The sequence below is a fragment of the Hyposmocoma kahamanoa genome, unplaced genomic scaffold (genome assembly GCF_003589595.1).
Source record: "Hyposmocoma kahamanoa isolate Upper Pololo Valley unplaced genomic scaffold, ASM358959v1 232, whole genome shotgun sequence".
Taxonomy (NCBI): Eukaryota; Metazoa; Arthropoda; class Insecta; order Lepidoptera; family Cosmopterigidae; genus Hyposmocoma; species Hyposmocoma kahamanoa.
In genome coordinates this window covers 2949912-2963804 of record NW_020653750.1, presented here as the reverse complement: position 1 = coordinate 2963804, position 13893 = coordinate 2949912, and the positions used below count along the sequence as shown (strand labels likewise).

Genomic DNA, 13893 nt, shown 5'->3' with positions numbered 1-13893 from the left:
AAAGTTACTATTCTAGCTCGTAAAACCTCTGATAATCCTCTTGGCATTTTTTCAATCACAACTTTCCGCGAAAAATATCTTGAATCGCTTATAATTGACTAAATCAGATTTCTGAATGAGCGTAAGCTAGGACTGAAAGCCTTTTTATATGAAAAAACAATTGAACGGGGTCATTGTTTTATGTTCTAATTTATTTTTAAATAAAGAATCCAAAAAGAAGAAAAAATCATAATATAATCTACAGTAACAAAAAAGATTTCAGTTTTTCGAAGTGATCGCAAACTTTTTTTGATGTGTGTATATATATATATATATATATATAATATTATATATAATATATATATATATATATATATATGTAACAAATAATCCTTAATCTAACAAAAAAAAACAATAAATGGGTACTTAAATGTGCAAACTACTAGCAAATGGATGTGCGCTATTCAGTTTAAAATAAATGCACTAAATCGTTACCAAAAATGTTACGGTTTTCAAAAATACCTATTCTTCAAGACGTAGGCAGTTTCGATCATAGATTGACTTAATAGATGAAAGCAGTATTATAACTAAATTGGATTATAGGCATAAGTCATTAGACGACTTCATTTCACCAAATACCTCTCGCCGTTGCATAAATTACAGACTTCGTGTTTTCGTAAACTTTGATTATTCCAGTAATTTACAAGGTTATTCTTAATATTTACAATAAAAGTCGTCGATATTCCTTCCTCTTCAAACCTAATCAATTCTAGCTCAACATCGTGCCATGAAACAACAAAATCAGCTACCCTTAATATTAAATCTTCATCGGGATTAACCATATTTAACCTCTTCACTTCCTGAATACTCAACATTGAGACGACTTTAATGCAAAGATCAATGAAAAGGTCGCAATATTCCTGTGAATACCCAACAAGCCATTTCTCTAACTTCTCTATAGTAGACACTTTGATCAAAACTGTATGTATTCCAATATCTATCACTTCCCCAGCTTCTAGTGTCATAAAGGCCTTAGGATCACTTCGGAGTTTATGCATTTCATTATACATTTCCAGGTCAAAGTTTACTTTGCCACTTTTTATTTCTGCTAACCTATTCATCAATCTCTCTTTCAACATTTTAAACGTGGCTGGTTTTATTCTTCCATGATGTATCAATTCATTAAGCACGATTTCAGATGCATTCTCAATGTTGACGTCCACTGAGGCAATACGCCTTTTTATAAAGTTGAAAAGGAACAACACTATGTATGAGGTAACGTGTGAGCCAAGAATTTGGAGCTCCCTTGGCAGTATCGAGGTCACAATCTCAGAGCAGAGCAAAAGGAAAGCGTCCTGGAGACAATAACTTAATTCTGATAAAAGTTCATAGATGAAATCTTTTTCCGATTGGCTTAGTTGGATCAAGAAGTTAGTTATTTTGATTAACTCTTCTGTACAAATGTAGCATGTAATATCATTAAATTGGGTAGCGGACCATGTTTCAGCTGATGTATTTGATGGATAAATTCTTGTTGGCACATTCCTTGTAGTCACATTAGCAGGTCCATAGCTCGCAAATAAACGATTCCGTCCCTCACTTCCCAAATTTTGAAGTTCTGAAACGGCAACTTTGAACTGGTTGTTAATAAGTGGCTTACCATCGGGTGCTAATGACATTCTAAGTTTATTTTGGTTCATTTGTTTATTTATTCTCGCTAATTTGGCGAAGAATTCATTTTTATTTTCAATCATCTTGAGACCTCTTATGACTTCTGCGTTCCCTTGAGTAGTGCCCTGCACTCTTCTTGTTTCTGCTGTTACCTTGTCGAACATTTTCCTGCAACAAAGGTGAAAATTTTTGTTTAAGACAGTCCACGATTACGACGGTAAGATCACGAATAGTTGGATGAAGTGCAAGTGTCAGTGGACACAGAACTGTCTATCTGTAACCTTTCCGTGGATTTGCAAGATTTTTTCACTTCACCAGCACCACCATAGGTGCCGAATGGGAACACTTATCGTTGGATGGTGTTACTTTTTTGTATCCCATAGACCTTGGAAAATAATAATAGTCTCCAGCGGATATGTAAGATATGGCGGTCAATCTATGTATATTTATTTATTTACCTTTTGGCGTTGCTAGTCAATGTACTTCTCATATCGTTAATAGTTTTCGCTTGCGCGTCTTGTACGATCTCCTGAGCCGTCTTATTGGACATGACTCCAATGCCCAAGAACAACATTGATGACGTTAATTGAAATATTTCTAACCCTGTTGGAGTCTCCTTGTATACGTTATACTGAAAATGTTAATTAAGGTATTGGATTAATGTATCCATTACACTAGTTATACAATAAGGGATCTTGAGGGGTAACAAATTTTTACCAACGAACGTTGTGGATATAAAATCTAAAAGATGTACCTACTTACAATGGGAATATAGTGTTATTTCCATAAATAAAGGGCGTAACACGGCTATGCCACACGGAGGGAAAGTACTTTAAATACCGTAGATAAAAAAATTACTGAGAGAAGACTTCACTTTGATTTTAAAAACAATTCGAACAGTATTTAATAAAATTTAATATTCTGTCTATCAGAACCGAGACTCGAACCAACCAAATGTGAAAAAAAACAACTGTAATTTTGCTATATTGATCGTAAGCCTCAATTATTTACAAGGATTGTTTTCTTCTAAATGACATAGCATCTTGAATAAAAGGAAGGTCATGAAATTTAACATTTGATTTGAAGTTTTGTTCAGGAAAATTAATAACCTTTTCTCCAAACACCCAGACCAAAATCAATTTAGAAAAGTTTTTTTACCCAGATTATTCCTACCACAGATATAACTATTTAAATGAGATATACGGATGTGTTTTCGTTCTTTGGAACTACGTAGTATTAGTTAAGCGGTTATAGTTACTATATAGGTATATATAGTAACTATAACATACATAACATTTTTTTTATTACATAAAAATACCTTATGGATCATGTCCACGAAACCGTTAATAACACCGCATAAACCAGCTGCGGTGGTGGTATACTTCAATAATGTGAAGGCATTGACGAAAATCTGTAATTCAAATATGATTTTAATGAAAATGAAGGATTGATAATTTTCATTATATCAAGCAATCGTTCATAATATCCCACCGTGACGTTAGTGCCTGAGGCGGCAGCCCACGTCAACACTTTGCCCGCGGCGCTGAACGAGAGCCCCACTGTGGAGACTAGAATATTTATCCAACTGCCACGTGCTTCGGAATTCTTTAATCCAATATCCTGGAACCAATGTTTACAAGAATAGTAAGTACATCATTGCAGAGTCCGGGAAGTAAAGTGACTGCCGGATTGTTTTTTAAATTAATGAAAACATTTCCGAGTAGGTTACTCCTACCGTTATAATGAAACGCTCTTGCCCAAACAAGCCGCCGTGGTTCGCGGGTTTTACATTTAGGGTGCCTTTAAAGTAAAAGCTTGTGGAAGCGAGTCTGTGGCGCGGCAGTGGCGCTGCAGCTGCGCTTCTAAATATTGTATGAAAATTAGTAGTGATGCGGCTGCATCGTCACAGTGTCTTATTAAGCTCAACATGGAGCCCATGAAAACAACGAACTTGTCAAAAATAAACAATTTCCTCATAAAAAATTAAAAGAGATTCCCTAACCTTAACCTAAACCTAACCTAACCTGATGAAAAGTGACTCTCGCCATTGACCTACCAACAAATCTCGCTTTGAGAAGGCCCAAGTTATCGTTGAGGGAACAAATCTGCAAGTAGGTAATTCCACTCCAATGCAGTATTCTATATACATATGGATGCGTTACGTTTCGTGCGAATCTTGGGTATTATACACAACATAGGGGGAATCCTAGTCTACGTCTGATCCACGATGATGGAACGGTCATTCTCAACGGATGAACGGTCAACGGACTACTATTTACTACCTAATTTCCCGAGGCAATTTTTATTATTTAAGCAGGTATTCGACTGTTTTTATCGTGGTGCAATATTATTTAATGCTCGAGTAGGTATTGTATCGTGAAATATTATTTAATAATTACCGATAATGTACTTGGATATTTGAATAATAAAAATTGTCACGGAAATTAGATAGTGAACACTAGTGCGAGAATGACCGAGAAATAGAATAGCGGAATGATTTCAAGGAATTCCGTCGTACACACTCCGTGGTATATATCCTGTAGAATACTGAAAATATTGATGGTGGTTTGGTTAGCCCTCCGAGGTGGTTCGTTTGCTTTCCACCCTCCGAAACAATGCTGTATAATATCTTACCTGTTCATGAACGCCTCTGTCAACTAGGTTGATAGTTGAGCGAACGATTCCGTACACTGCAGTGGCTGCGCCGACAGCCACCACGGCACCGGTGAGCGGCGCTGCAACCGGTACAGCCATCACGCCTACTACACCGACTAAGGCTCCGATACTCGCCACTGCGTAATAGTAGGATGAAGTTAGTCGGATTATTAAACGAAGGAGATAAAATATAGACATAGAAATTCTTGTAAAACAATGCTGTAATAACAATAGTTAGCTTATATATACCACATAGTCCCACAGCTGTCTCTGCTCTCACAATGTTTAGGGCTTGAGCCCAAATGCGCCATGGGCATTTCGCATAAATAAAATTGCTTTGCAGATGTGTGCACGTTTCCTCTCAAGATGTTTTCCTTCACCGAAAAGCTCATGGTAAATTTCAAATTACATTTTGAACATACATACATTCCGAAAAACTGAAAGGTGAAAGTCCGGATTTGAACCCACGACTCTCTGCTTGAGAGGTGGTAGGTCATACCATTGGGCTACCACGTCTGTAATAATAAATCGTGTAATATATAATAAATGCAAAATAATTACATGTATCTGAATAATAACGATTTGCTGTGTAATGACTTATTTTATAATATCACACGGAAATTATATAGTCCCCAGTCAAAATCGACTTGTTATATCAACAATTTGTATAAAATAAATTTCTTCTAAAGGAATAATGTCTAACAGCAGATATGGTGTTAATTTCTCAGGTGTAAAAATTATTTATTTTAGTATCTAATATAGAAATAGTGATTACAATTGATTATTTTTTGTACCTGTCATTTTATTAAATTTTCATCTCGATACATTAATTACACTTTTGAACGCTTTTTTAATATTGACTACTAATTTTAACTACCATTCCTATACAATTAAAAGTACTGTATTGACAACATGTCAATTGTCGACTCAATTACTATTTATGACTACTGTATAAAAACCAAAATATTGTTTTAAAGATCTGTTTCTTCTGGCATTGCTTTTGCATCAATTTTATGAGTCCCAATTTCGAGTATTTTTAAAACACTTATTTAATAAAATTACGATTTAAAAAGAAACAAACCCGTGCTAGTTGTATCAGCAATGCTAATAACCTTAGCACCCAGCCCTAAAGCAGGCGATGGCTCAACGGTGTATTGTACTTGTGGCCAAACGACATCATCACTGGTAGCATCCTCTATGTTCTACAATGATTGACCGATAAATAAAAAAATGCATTATTATTATTCTAAGTTATCTAAACAGATGAATTAGGTAGCTTTAACATACTTACATTTAAAATGATACCTCTATATTCACCGTTTTTGGGAACAACCACAACTCCTTTTGGTAATTTGTTCTCAGTTAAATAATTCTTCCAGTTTTGGTAAACTCTAGCATCGTGGTCTATGTACACTCTGCAACCTTTGCCTGTTAGGAATAAAATAATAATATTTATTTCTCATAGATTACTCATATCATAGATTATATTAGATTATTTTACTATTGAATTTAGTGCCTATGTCTCTCAAACGAAGGGCGTATGCGCAGTGTGTTCAGCCGCAAATGGTCAAGAGTGCGGAAACTTGGATCCTCATACAACTATACATCCAAAAGCTGCGGGTAGCCCAAAGAAAGATGGAAAGAGCTACGTTAAGTATCACTTCGAGCGACAAAATAAAAAAAGCACGGAATCCAGAGCTGCACTAATTTAACCGACTACTTGTGGCGTATCATCGCGCAAAGAAAATGACGATGGGCAGGTCACATAAGCTGCAAAACAGATCACCGATGTAGCAGAAGAGTGCTAAAACAAAATTGCCAAAACCGTTGGACGCCAGAAGGACAGACGAAAGGACGATTTAAACAAAGTAACAGAAAAAATCGTGGTTGCAAATAGCCTTAGTTCGGAAAAGATGTGCAAATGAGAAAGCCTCCACTCATCAGTTGATGATTAAAAAGTCCCTTGTAAGGGGACGTAGTTGTGAGATTGCGTTGCGAGAGGCATGAATAAAGATTTACTGTCATCAGATCGTAGCTTGTTCTAGAACAACCAAGATATTCTTTTTTTACAATACTAATTTTTTATATATATAGTTCTAAATACAAACCTACTACATTCATTCAGCCAGCACTAATACAAACCATAATGCCTCGTCTACAAAGGCTGAAGAAGAACAGATTTAATTTATTAATAGGGGAAGGTCGGGCAAGAAGGGCCCGTTAAGGTTAATCAATTGAAATCCATGTAAACGAAAATAATTTGAATGAACGAATTAAACATTAAACGAACACAACCTTTTTGGCTATTATAATTATTATAAATAACAAAACAAATAATAATTGTGAGCAACATCACTTTTAAAACTTTTTGTTTTTGTTTTACCCATAGGGAGTCGGTCAGTAAAACGGGTACCCTAAGCGGGTGTTATGTATCCAGGTACAGAGGGTCGATGTTAACGGTACGAGATCGTCAGGATCTACAATTAGCATGGGTGTCCCTCAAGGTTGAATTCTAGGCCCATTTTTGTTTTTGGTGTATATTAATGACTTACCTAGCCTTATGGAGGGTGTAAAACATGAGATAGTATTGTTTGCTGATGATACTTCCTTATTATTTAAAGTTGAAAGGCACCAATGTTCCTACGACGATGTGAACAATGCTATATCTAACTTTAGATTGGTTTGCTGTTAATAACCTACGTCTTAATGAGAAAAAAACAAATTGTGTGAAATTTACATTACCCAATGTTAGAGAGACGGTTACAAACATTGTAGTTAGAAACGAAAAATTGAATCTTGTGGATACAGCTGTATTTCTAGGTATAACGTTCGATGCTAAATTGGAATGGGGTCCCCATATAAGTAAGTGGTCAAAACGGCTCGGCTCTGCAGTGTACGCGATTAAAAAAATAAGGAAACTTTCAGACGTCAAAACCGCTAGATTGGTTTACTTCAGCTATATATATACTTTCACAGTCTAATGACATACGGCATTTTGCTTTGGGGTAATGCCGCCGATATCAACAGAATCTTTGTCCTGCAGAAACGTGCAGTTAGGGTAATTTACAATCTGGGCCCCAAAGTATCTTTGAGAGATAAGTTTAAGGAAATTAACATTCTTACACTAGCCTCACAGTACATTTATAAAAATGTAATTTATATTAAAAGGAATAGTAATTTCTTTATGAAAAATAGTGACAGACATAACAATAATATGAGGAATAAAAATAAACTAGCTTTTCTTGATAGTCGTCTTCACAAAGTCAAAAAATCATTTAAGGAGCAACATATACGCTTCTATAAGAAGATTCCGGTTGATATACAAAATTTGCCTTTCACGAGGTTTAAAACTATAGTGAAACAAAAACTTTATACTAAAGGTTATTATACAACTTCTGCGTACTTGGATGACAAAAATCCGTGGTAGTAACCCGTTTAGCTCATGGAGGTAGTCTCGATCTGATGTTTCAAATAAAAAAAAAAATATTGTAAAAGTTATTTACAAAGAGCAACCCCTAGAGTTTCTTGCTCATTCTTCTCAGGGGAATCTGCCTTACGAATGAGCGGTAGAGTTTAACCATTGTGACGATTTCAAGTGTAATAATGCTTACCTATGAAATAAAGATTAATTTGAATTTGAATTTGAATTTGAAAGATTTGCATAACACACATACCTACCTAAAACGTCAGTTCAATGCACTTGCATTCGCGCACCCCGGAACGCGCGCCCCGTGCATTGCAACGTGACCGATGCAAAACTCGTCATTTTAATTATAATTATGAGACACTTTTCGGCCCAACGTTCCTAACATCGGACGTAGACTAAATTCCTTTAGTTAAGATCATTTTCGTATAAGTACTTTTAGACCTAACGTACCTAACTTCAGACGTTCTTAAAATTATTTAGTTTAAGAAATACCTTTGTGGAAATTTAATATAGTTATTCACATTTATGCATCATATTTTCTCGTCTTTACTTCATCTCCACTGCGGCCACCCTATATAATTCGGGCAAAAACTCATATTATGTTGTTTTTTTATTCCATAAAGTAAGTGCACATTTGATCTCCATCTCACCTGATCGAAAGTGACGATGAGCATGCACACTTAAATAATGATTCACTCTCGCCTTGATAAGGTCCAAGATATAACGTTCAGGGAACAAGTAAGCAGGAAGGGAATTCCACTCCATAGGCGATCGCCATATAAATGTGGAAGCGTAACGCTTCATGCGACTCTGGAATATTCACTACGGTAATCTATCACAAACTCAAAAATTTTTTTCTCCGATACAACGTTTGTTCGAATTTTCATTACACCGAAAACCGAATTATAACGAAATAGTTGTTTATTTATTTATTTTCTTTAATTATTTATTGTACTGGAAAACACAAATCACATTTGGTAAAACGGAAAAGACAAACAAAAGGTACTGCTTATTTCTATAAGAAATTTCTTCCTGCAGACCTAAATACAGGACACAATAATTACGATAACGGGTTTACGTGCACAACAAAACAAAATTAAATTATGTAATAAAATAATAATAAAAAAAGAACAGCAAAAATATTAAATTACTAGACTGTATAAATACTTAGATAAATACATAATTGTTCTTTCACGATATGTTGAATGTTTATCGAAAAGACACGATTAGGTTCGGTTAGGTTAAGTTCCATCTGGGCGGAGGCCCTCCCCACCAGACTGCGGCCGCTTCTGCGCAGGCCGCAGAAGCTAATGGCGGTGAGGGCGGTGAGCGCGATTCGGGCGTACCGGACGGTTTCCGGAGCGCCGGCATGCGCCCTGGTTGGATCCGTACCCTGGGAGCTCGAGGCATCCGTCTTCGAGCAGACCGATTGGCCGATTGCAGGAAGAGGAGGCACGGGTCCCTCACCTACCGTCTTGTTCAGGTACTCACCGGACACGGCTGTTTCGGTGACTACCTGCACAAGATCGCACGGAGTTAGGTGATCCCGGAGTGTTACGTGCGGCGAGGCACATCTTGGAGGTGTGCCCGACCTGGAGCCAGCAGCGCCGGGATCTCGTAGAGGTGGTGGGGCGAGACCTCTCGCTGCCCAACATAGTTAGAGCCATACTGGGAAGCGAGAGGTCATGGCAGGGATAGTCCCCAGGAGAGGGTCCCACGCCGTCTCCCAGCGGCGGGGAATGCGTAACGCATTTTCCTCACGGTAATAAAAAAAAGGAAAGGTTAGGTTAAGTTAGGTTTAACTCTTCCGTCGCGGCGTTTAAAAACATTTTCCTCTCAAAATTACTTTCGAGGTTATAAAATTTCGACCAAACGTTATTTCTGGAAAATGTCATTTCGGACTACTGATAATAGGTAACCATTCACAATGTAGGGGTGGAATCCAAGCCTACGTCTAGTCCCCGGAAAGGCGGAATTAAATCGTGTAATTCCATCGCACTCTCTCCGTGATATATCCTGTAAAATACCGACAAACAGGCAACTTTACGGCGGTGTTCAAGGCTCTGTAGCTTCGCCTGTACTAATTCCGAGTCACCTATAAGCCTTTTGCCACGTACTAAAACATAATATGAATTACATCCTAATTAGGCTTTTTGATTTCTATACTTATAATATGTCTGTTATAATGGCTATTCACCCATGCTATGAAAAGGTACGAGTTATAGCATTCAGAAAACTCATCTGCTAGCAGGGAGTTCCACACCATATCCGTTTGTCATATTTAAATGCTGCTACAACGCTTCGTGTGAATCTTAGAACGTCGTCATTTAGGTATTTATATATTTTAAACAATATTAGTTCCTACTTTATTAGTTTTTTTAAATAGTAGATATAGATAGACAAGAGTTAATTTCGATTCTAGTTTGTAACACGTTAAAAAAAAAATAAATAAATAAATAACGCACACACTCAACATAGCCCCGCACTAGGGAAACCCTGTGTCGCGAACCATGGACACACATATAGACAACCACAAATTACACCCAAACTCACGAGAGAAATAATTGTAGGCCATACAACTATTTCTCCCGGCCCGGGAATCGAACCTGGGACCTCTGCGTGGCAGTCCGGCATGGTAACCGTTCGGCCACGGAGGCAGTTAAAAACGTTAAAAAACATTTCAATTAAAAAAAAAATATGTTTAATCAAACCGGAACAAATGTCGAAGAAAACTAGATAGGTACAAAAACAACATACAACTCACCTCCAGATTGTGAAGGTATACATTTCCTCACACAAAATACATGAAAGATGGCGATTGTTACGTGCTCCTTTCCTCTTTTTAAGTGCAGATCAACCCAATAGTCGTCAGGATTTTTCTTATAGAACGGAACTTCTTCAGTAGGAGTAACGAAAACGACTCTTAGTATTGATAAAAGAATGTTTTCTCCATTGTGAGAGTACTTGGCTGAAATGTAAAATCGATGCTTGGTGTGCAATCTTCCATGAACATTTTTTATGAGGTTTGCAAAAAATATTGTAATAATTATATATATTTTTTATTTATTTATCATAGTTAGTAAAGGGGCGAATAAGTCGTGCGAACATTTACAGTGTCAAAGATCCGAAGTGACTGCTACTGCGTCCGCCACCTGTGAAAGTTGATAAGTCCCATGTGCCAGTAGCGTCATCAGCACTCTCAGCCTTCAAAACCAGAACGCAGTAATGCTCACACTACTGTTTGGCGGCAGAAATAGGTACAATAGGCCGCGATGATAGTACTTCCCCGGACGAACTTTTTCAGAAGCTCTATTGATTCTAAATATATTAACAAGACAATAAAAAGACATACCACGCTACATTTTCGACAAGCATAATGCTTATGAGTAAGTACCTAAAGCATATTTTTTATGCACACGCTGTTTTATTTAGTAATCACCCATACATATTTACTATTTCTTTTTTATTATTCTTATTAATAGCTTTGCCTTCGCATTTAGCCAATGAAAAGGTTGGGTAATGCAGAATTACAGATTATGGAAGAGGGGCGGAATTTGGATGAAAAAGTATAAGGTAGGTTGGGTAGCTATTATATATCGGCATAAAGCTTGATATTACTATTTTCGATAAATAAGACCAGTACATTTTAAATTGCTAAAGGTTACAATGACGAGCTGCAATTTGTCAAAGCTACTCTAATTTCAAGCGATAATAAACAACAGATGGCGTTTATTGCATACATTTTTACGGATTTTGCCGACCATTTTCTATTTTGTTTAGGATTAGCGTCATCTACCCACGCTAGTAAGCGTTAATTTTTAAATTAGTTTATAACACGTAATGCCATCTATTGATTTGCTATAGTTAAGAAAACAATTTTAGCTCACGATGATCCATATTTGAATAATATTACAAGGAAAAAAGCAGATCACTTATATTTGTATTATATTTAGTAGTTCGCGATGTTGTTACGTATTTTTTAAATGGTAAAATGACGAAAAAAAGGCTACAGTTAGGTATCATTTTACTTTACGAAAAAAAAAAATATTAGTAAGTATTTAGGTACAGGTCGGGTAAATCGTCGCTGTTAGTTAAAATAAAATACCTTAGTCAACCTTAATTAGTAGGTAACTTACCTTGCTCAACAATCTTGTTAAACACTTTCATAATGGTGTCTTCATTTCTAGGTTCATAGCCTTGTATCTTGAGGTCATTGCCATTGGTCATCAAATCACCCTCCATTGTTGGCGGACCACATAAGGCAATCGCTACCTTCTGTAGAAGATGTTTGCGATCTCTTTTCTCATATCTATGGGAAGTCAATAGGTATTCAATATTTAGGGTTTATTTTTTAAAATCCAGAAGTAAACTAGAAACTCATTGGTTTCTCACAGGGTACATTATTCTTGAGGTTGATATATGTGCTTTAGGTGCAGGGAGAGAGGAAAGAAAACTCACTAACAAATTTAGTAATCAATTTTGATAAATTAGGTATTATTATTGATATAAATCTTACAGCTCCCAATCCACGTCGCCCACTGCTTCGTAAAAATTCTGCTGTATATCGACAGCGGACATAGTAGGAATATCATTCTCATCATTTGCATTATTATTAGTGGCGTCACCCATTTTAATAACACGTTAACGACGACACGATTGCTGTAAAATTCTGAAAATCCACTAAGGCAGTTAAAATAAAGCGACTAAGCGAGGCGTAACAAACTCTTACATAATAGAAGTGTTGTAAATTCGCCTCAAACTAAACATGCTATTTTAAAACTCAGTCAAGTACCTACGAGCGTATGAGTCACTCGTGATCAAACGCAGTCAACATTCAGTTTCTATGAGTAATGTTTGGGCTAATCATAAAGATAAAGTATTTTAATTCAGATTTACGGACCGATTCGTGATTATTTATGACAATTATGCAAAGTGCTAATCACAAAGAAGGCAAGCGGTTTATATAATATTGACAAGATTTTCATCTGCTCATTGCTCAATATTGAGACTTGACTACCCCAATGGAATGATACCATTATGTTCTAGGACGTCTAGTGAGTTAATAATAATGCACACGCTCAACATAGCCCCGCACTAGGGAAACCCTTTATAGTTATTGCCAACGTAAATACGCCGGTTGTCTGCACACCAAAGAACAATAACCTAGAACTATTACAGGGTATTGTTCTTTGCTCCACACAGATGACCATTTTATACTTGTTCGAGTTAACGGTCTGAGTCATTTGTGTTTTTTTTAATTACGGCTCTATAAAAGAAGTTACCAATAAAGGTATTTGTTCCCATCATTTATGCTACCTTTTTAAGTACCTATTGTATTACAATAATAATAATATTAAGATTACTTACCAATCAGTAAATCCTTTTAAAGTACTAAATAATATTGAGTATTTAACATTGAACACTTCAAAGTTCAAAAACAAAGAGTTTTATACGTTTCCGAACACGGTGTAGTGTACACCGACTGAATATCAAATATGTACGCTAGGAACGTGCAATATAATTTATTAAATACTGGAGGCAAGTTTGATAGTGCTGTGGTACTCCCCGACCAAAGACCATTTTATCTATATATACGCCAGTGTTGCCAGGTCAAATCTGAAATATCGGAAGATATTGCACAGAAAAAACAGTAGATTGAGGAAACTTACGGTGTTAGAAACACTTATAATCGATTTTCTTCAAATATTGTCACCTAATGTTTTTGATGTTATCGTACTATGTTGGTATCTGATAATAAAAAATATATATGCATAAAGTACCTATTTTATCCAATAAGAACGGTTTATAACATTTTTTATTTAATGTGCTCTCACTTTCATTCCAAAAACATAAAGTACGACGTCGTGAATGGAAAAGACGATTCATAAAATCTAAAAAGCTGACAAGAAAATTCCTAAAAAGCAATAGATTTTCGCTAAAAAACAGTAGAACAGTAGATGTCGTCCAAAAACAGTAATCTACTAAAAAACAGTAGACCTGGCAACACTGTTATACGCTCAGTGTAAGGGTCGTATTTCAGAATTCTATTCAATGCTCAAGTCCGGACTTGAGTATAATTTAAAGCACTGGAAATACGACCCTAATGGCAAGGACTCGAGTATGATTTCTAGTGCTTGAAACCATACTCAAGTCCTGACTTG

The 13893-nt window shown here is 36.2% G+C and overlaps 1 protein-coding gene across 2 annotated transcripts; it reads right to left on the bottom strand.

Moving 5' to 3' along the window:
* Window positions 1-403: 403 nt before the first annotated feature.
* On the bottom strand, window positions 404-13182 carry LOC113228507. 2 transcript variants are annotated; one of them, XM_026461841.1, is made up of 11 exons: window positions 13100-13182; window positions 12249-12401; window positions 11869-12041; window positions 10497-10700; window positions 5597-5733; window positions 5387-5507; window positions 4285-4442; window positions 3142-3270; window positions 2969-3061; window positions 2109-2281; window positions 404-1818 (listed from the first exon to the last, which is right to left on the bottom strand). In XM_026461841.1, exons 2-11 carry the CDS (start codon window positions 12359-12361, stop codon window positions 603-605), a joined length of 2517 nt encoding a protein of 838 aa, XP_026317626.1. In that variant the 5' UTR covers window positions 12362-12401; window positions 13100-13182; the 3' UTR covers window positions 404-602. The 2 variants fall into 2 exon arrangements, with proteins under 2 accessions (XP_026317626.1, XP_026317627.1); XM_026461842.1 differs by lacking the exon at window positions 13100-13182 and having other exon boundaries at window positions 12249-12588.
* Window positions 13183-13893: the final 711 nt, after the last annotated feature.

Coding starts and splice junctions, on each gene's coding strand:
- LOC113228507 (XM_026461841.1), bottom strand. CDS start 12,361: ATGGGTGACGCCACTAATAATAATGCAAATGATGAGAATGATATTCCT. Junction 5,508..5,596: donor ATAGAGGTATCATTTTAAAT/GTAAGTATGTTA, acceptor CAATCATTGTAG/AACATAGAGGATGCTACCAG. Junction 3,271..4,284: donor ACAGAGGCGTTCATGAACAG/GTAAGATATTAT, acceptor CATTGGTTCCAG/GATATTGGATTAAAGAATTC.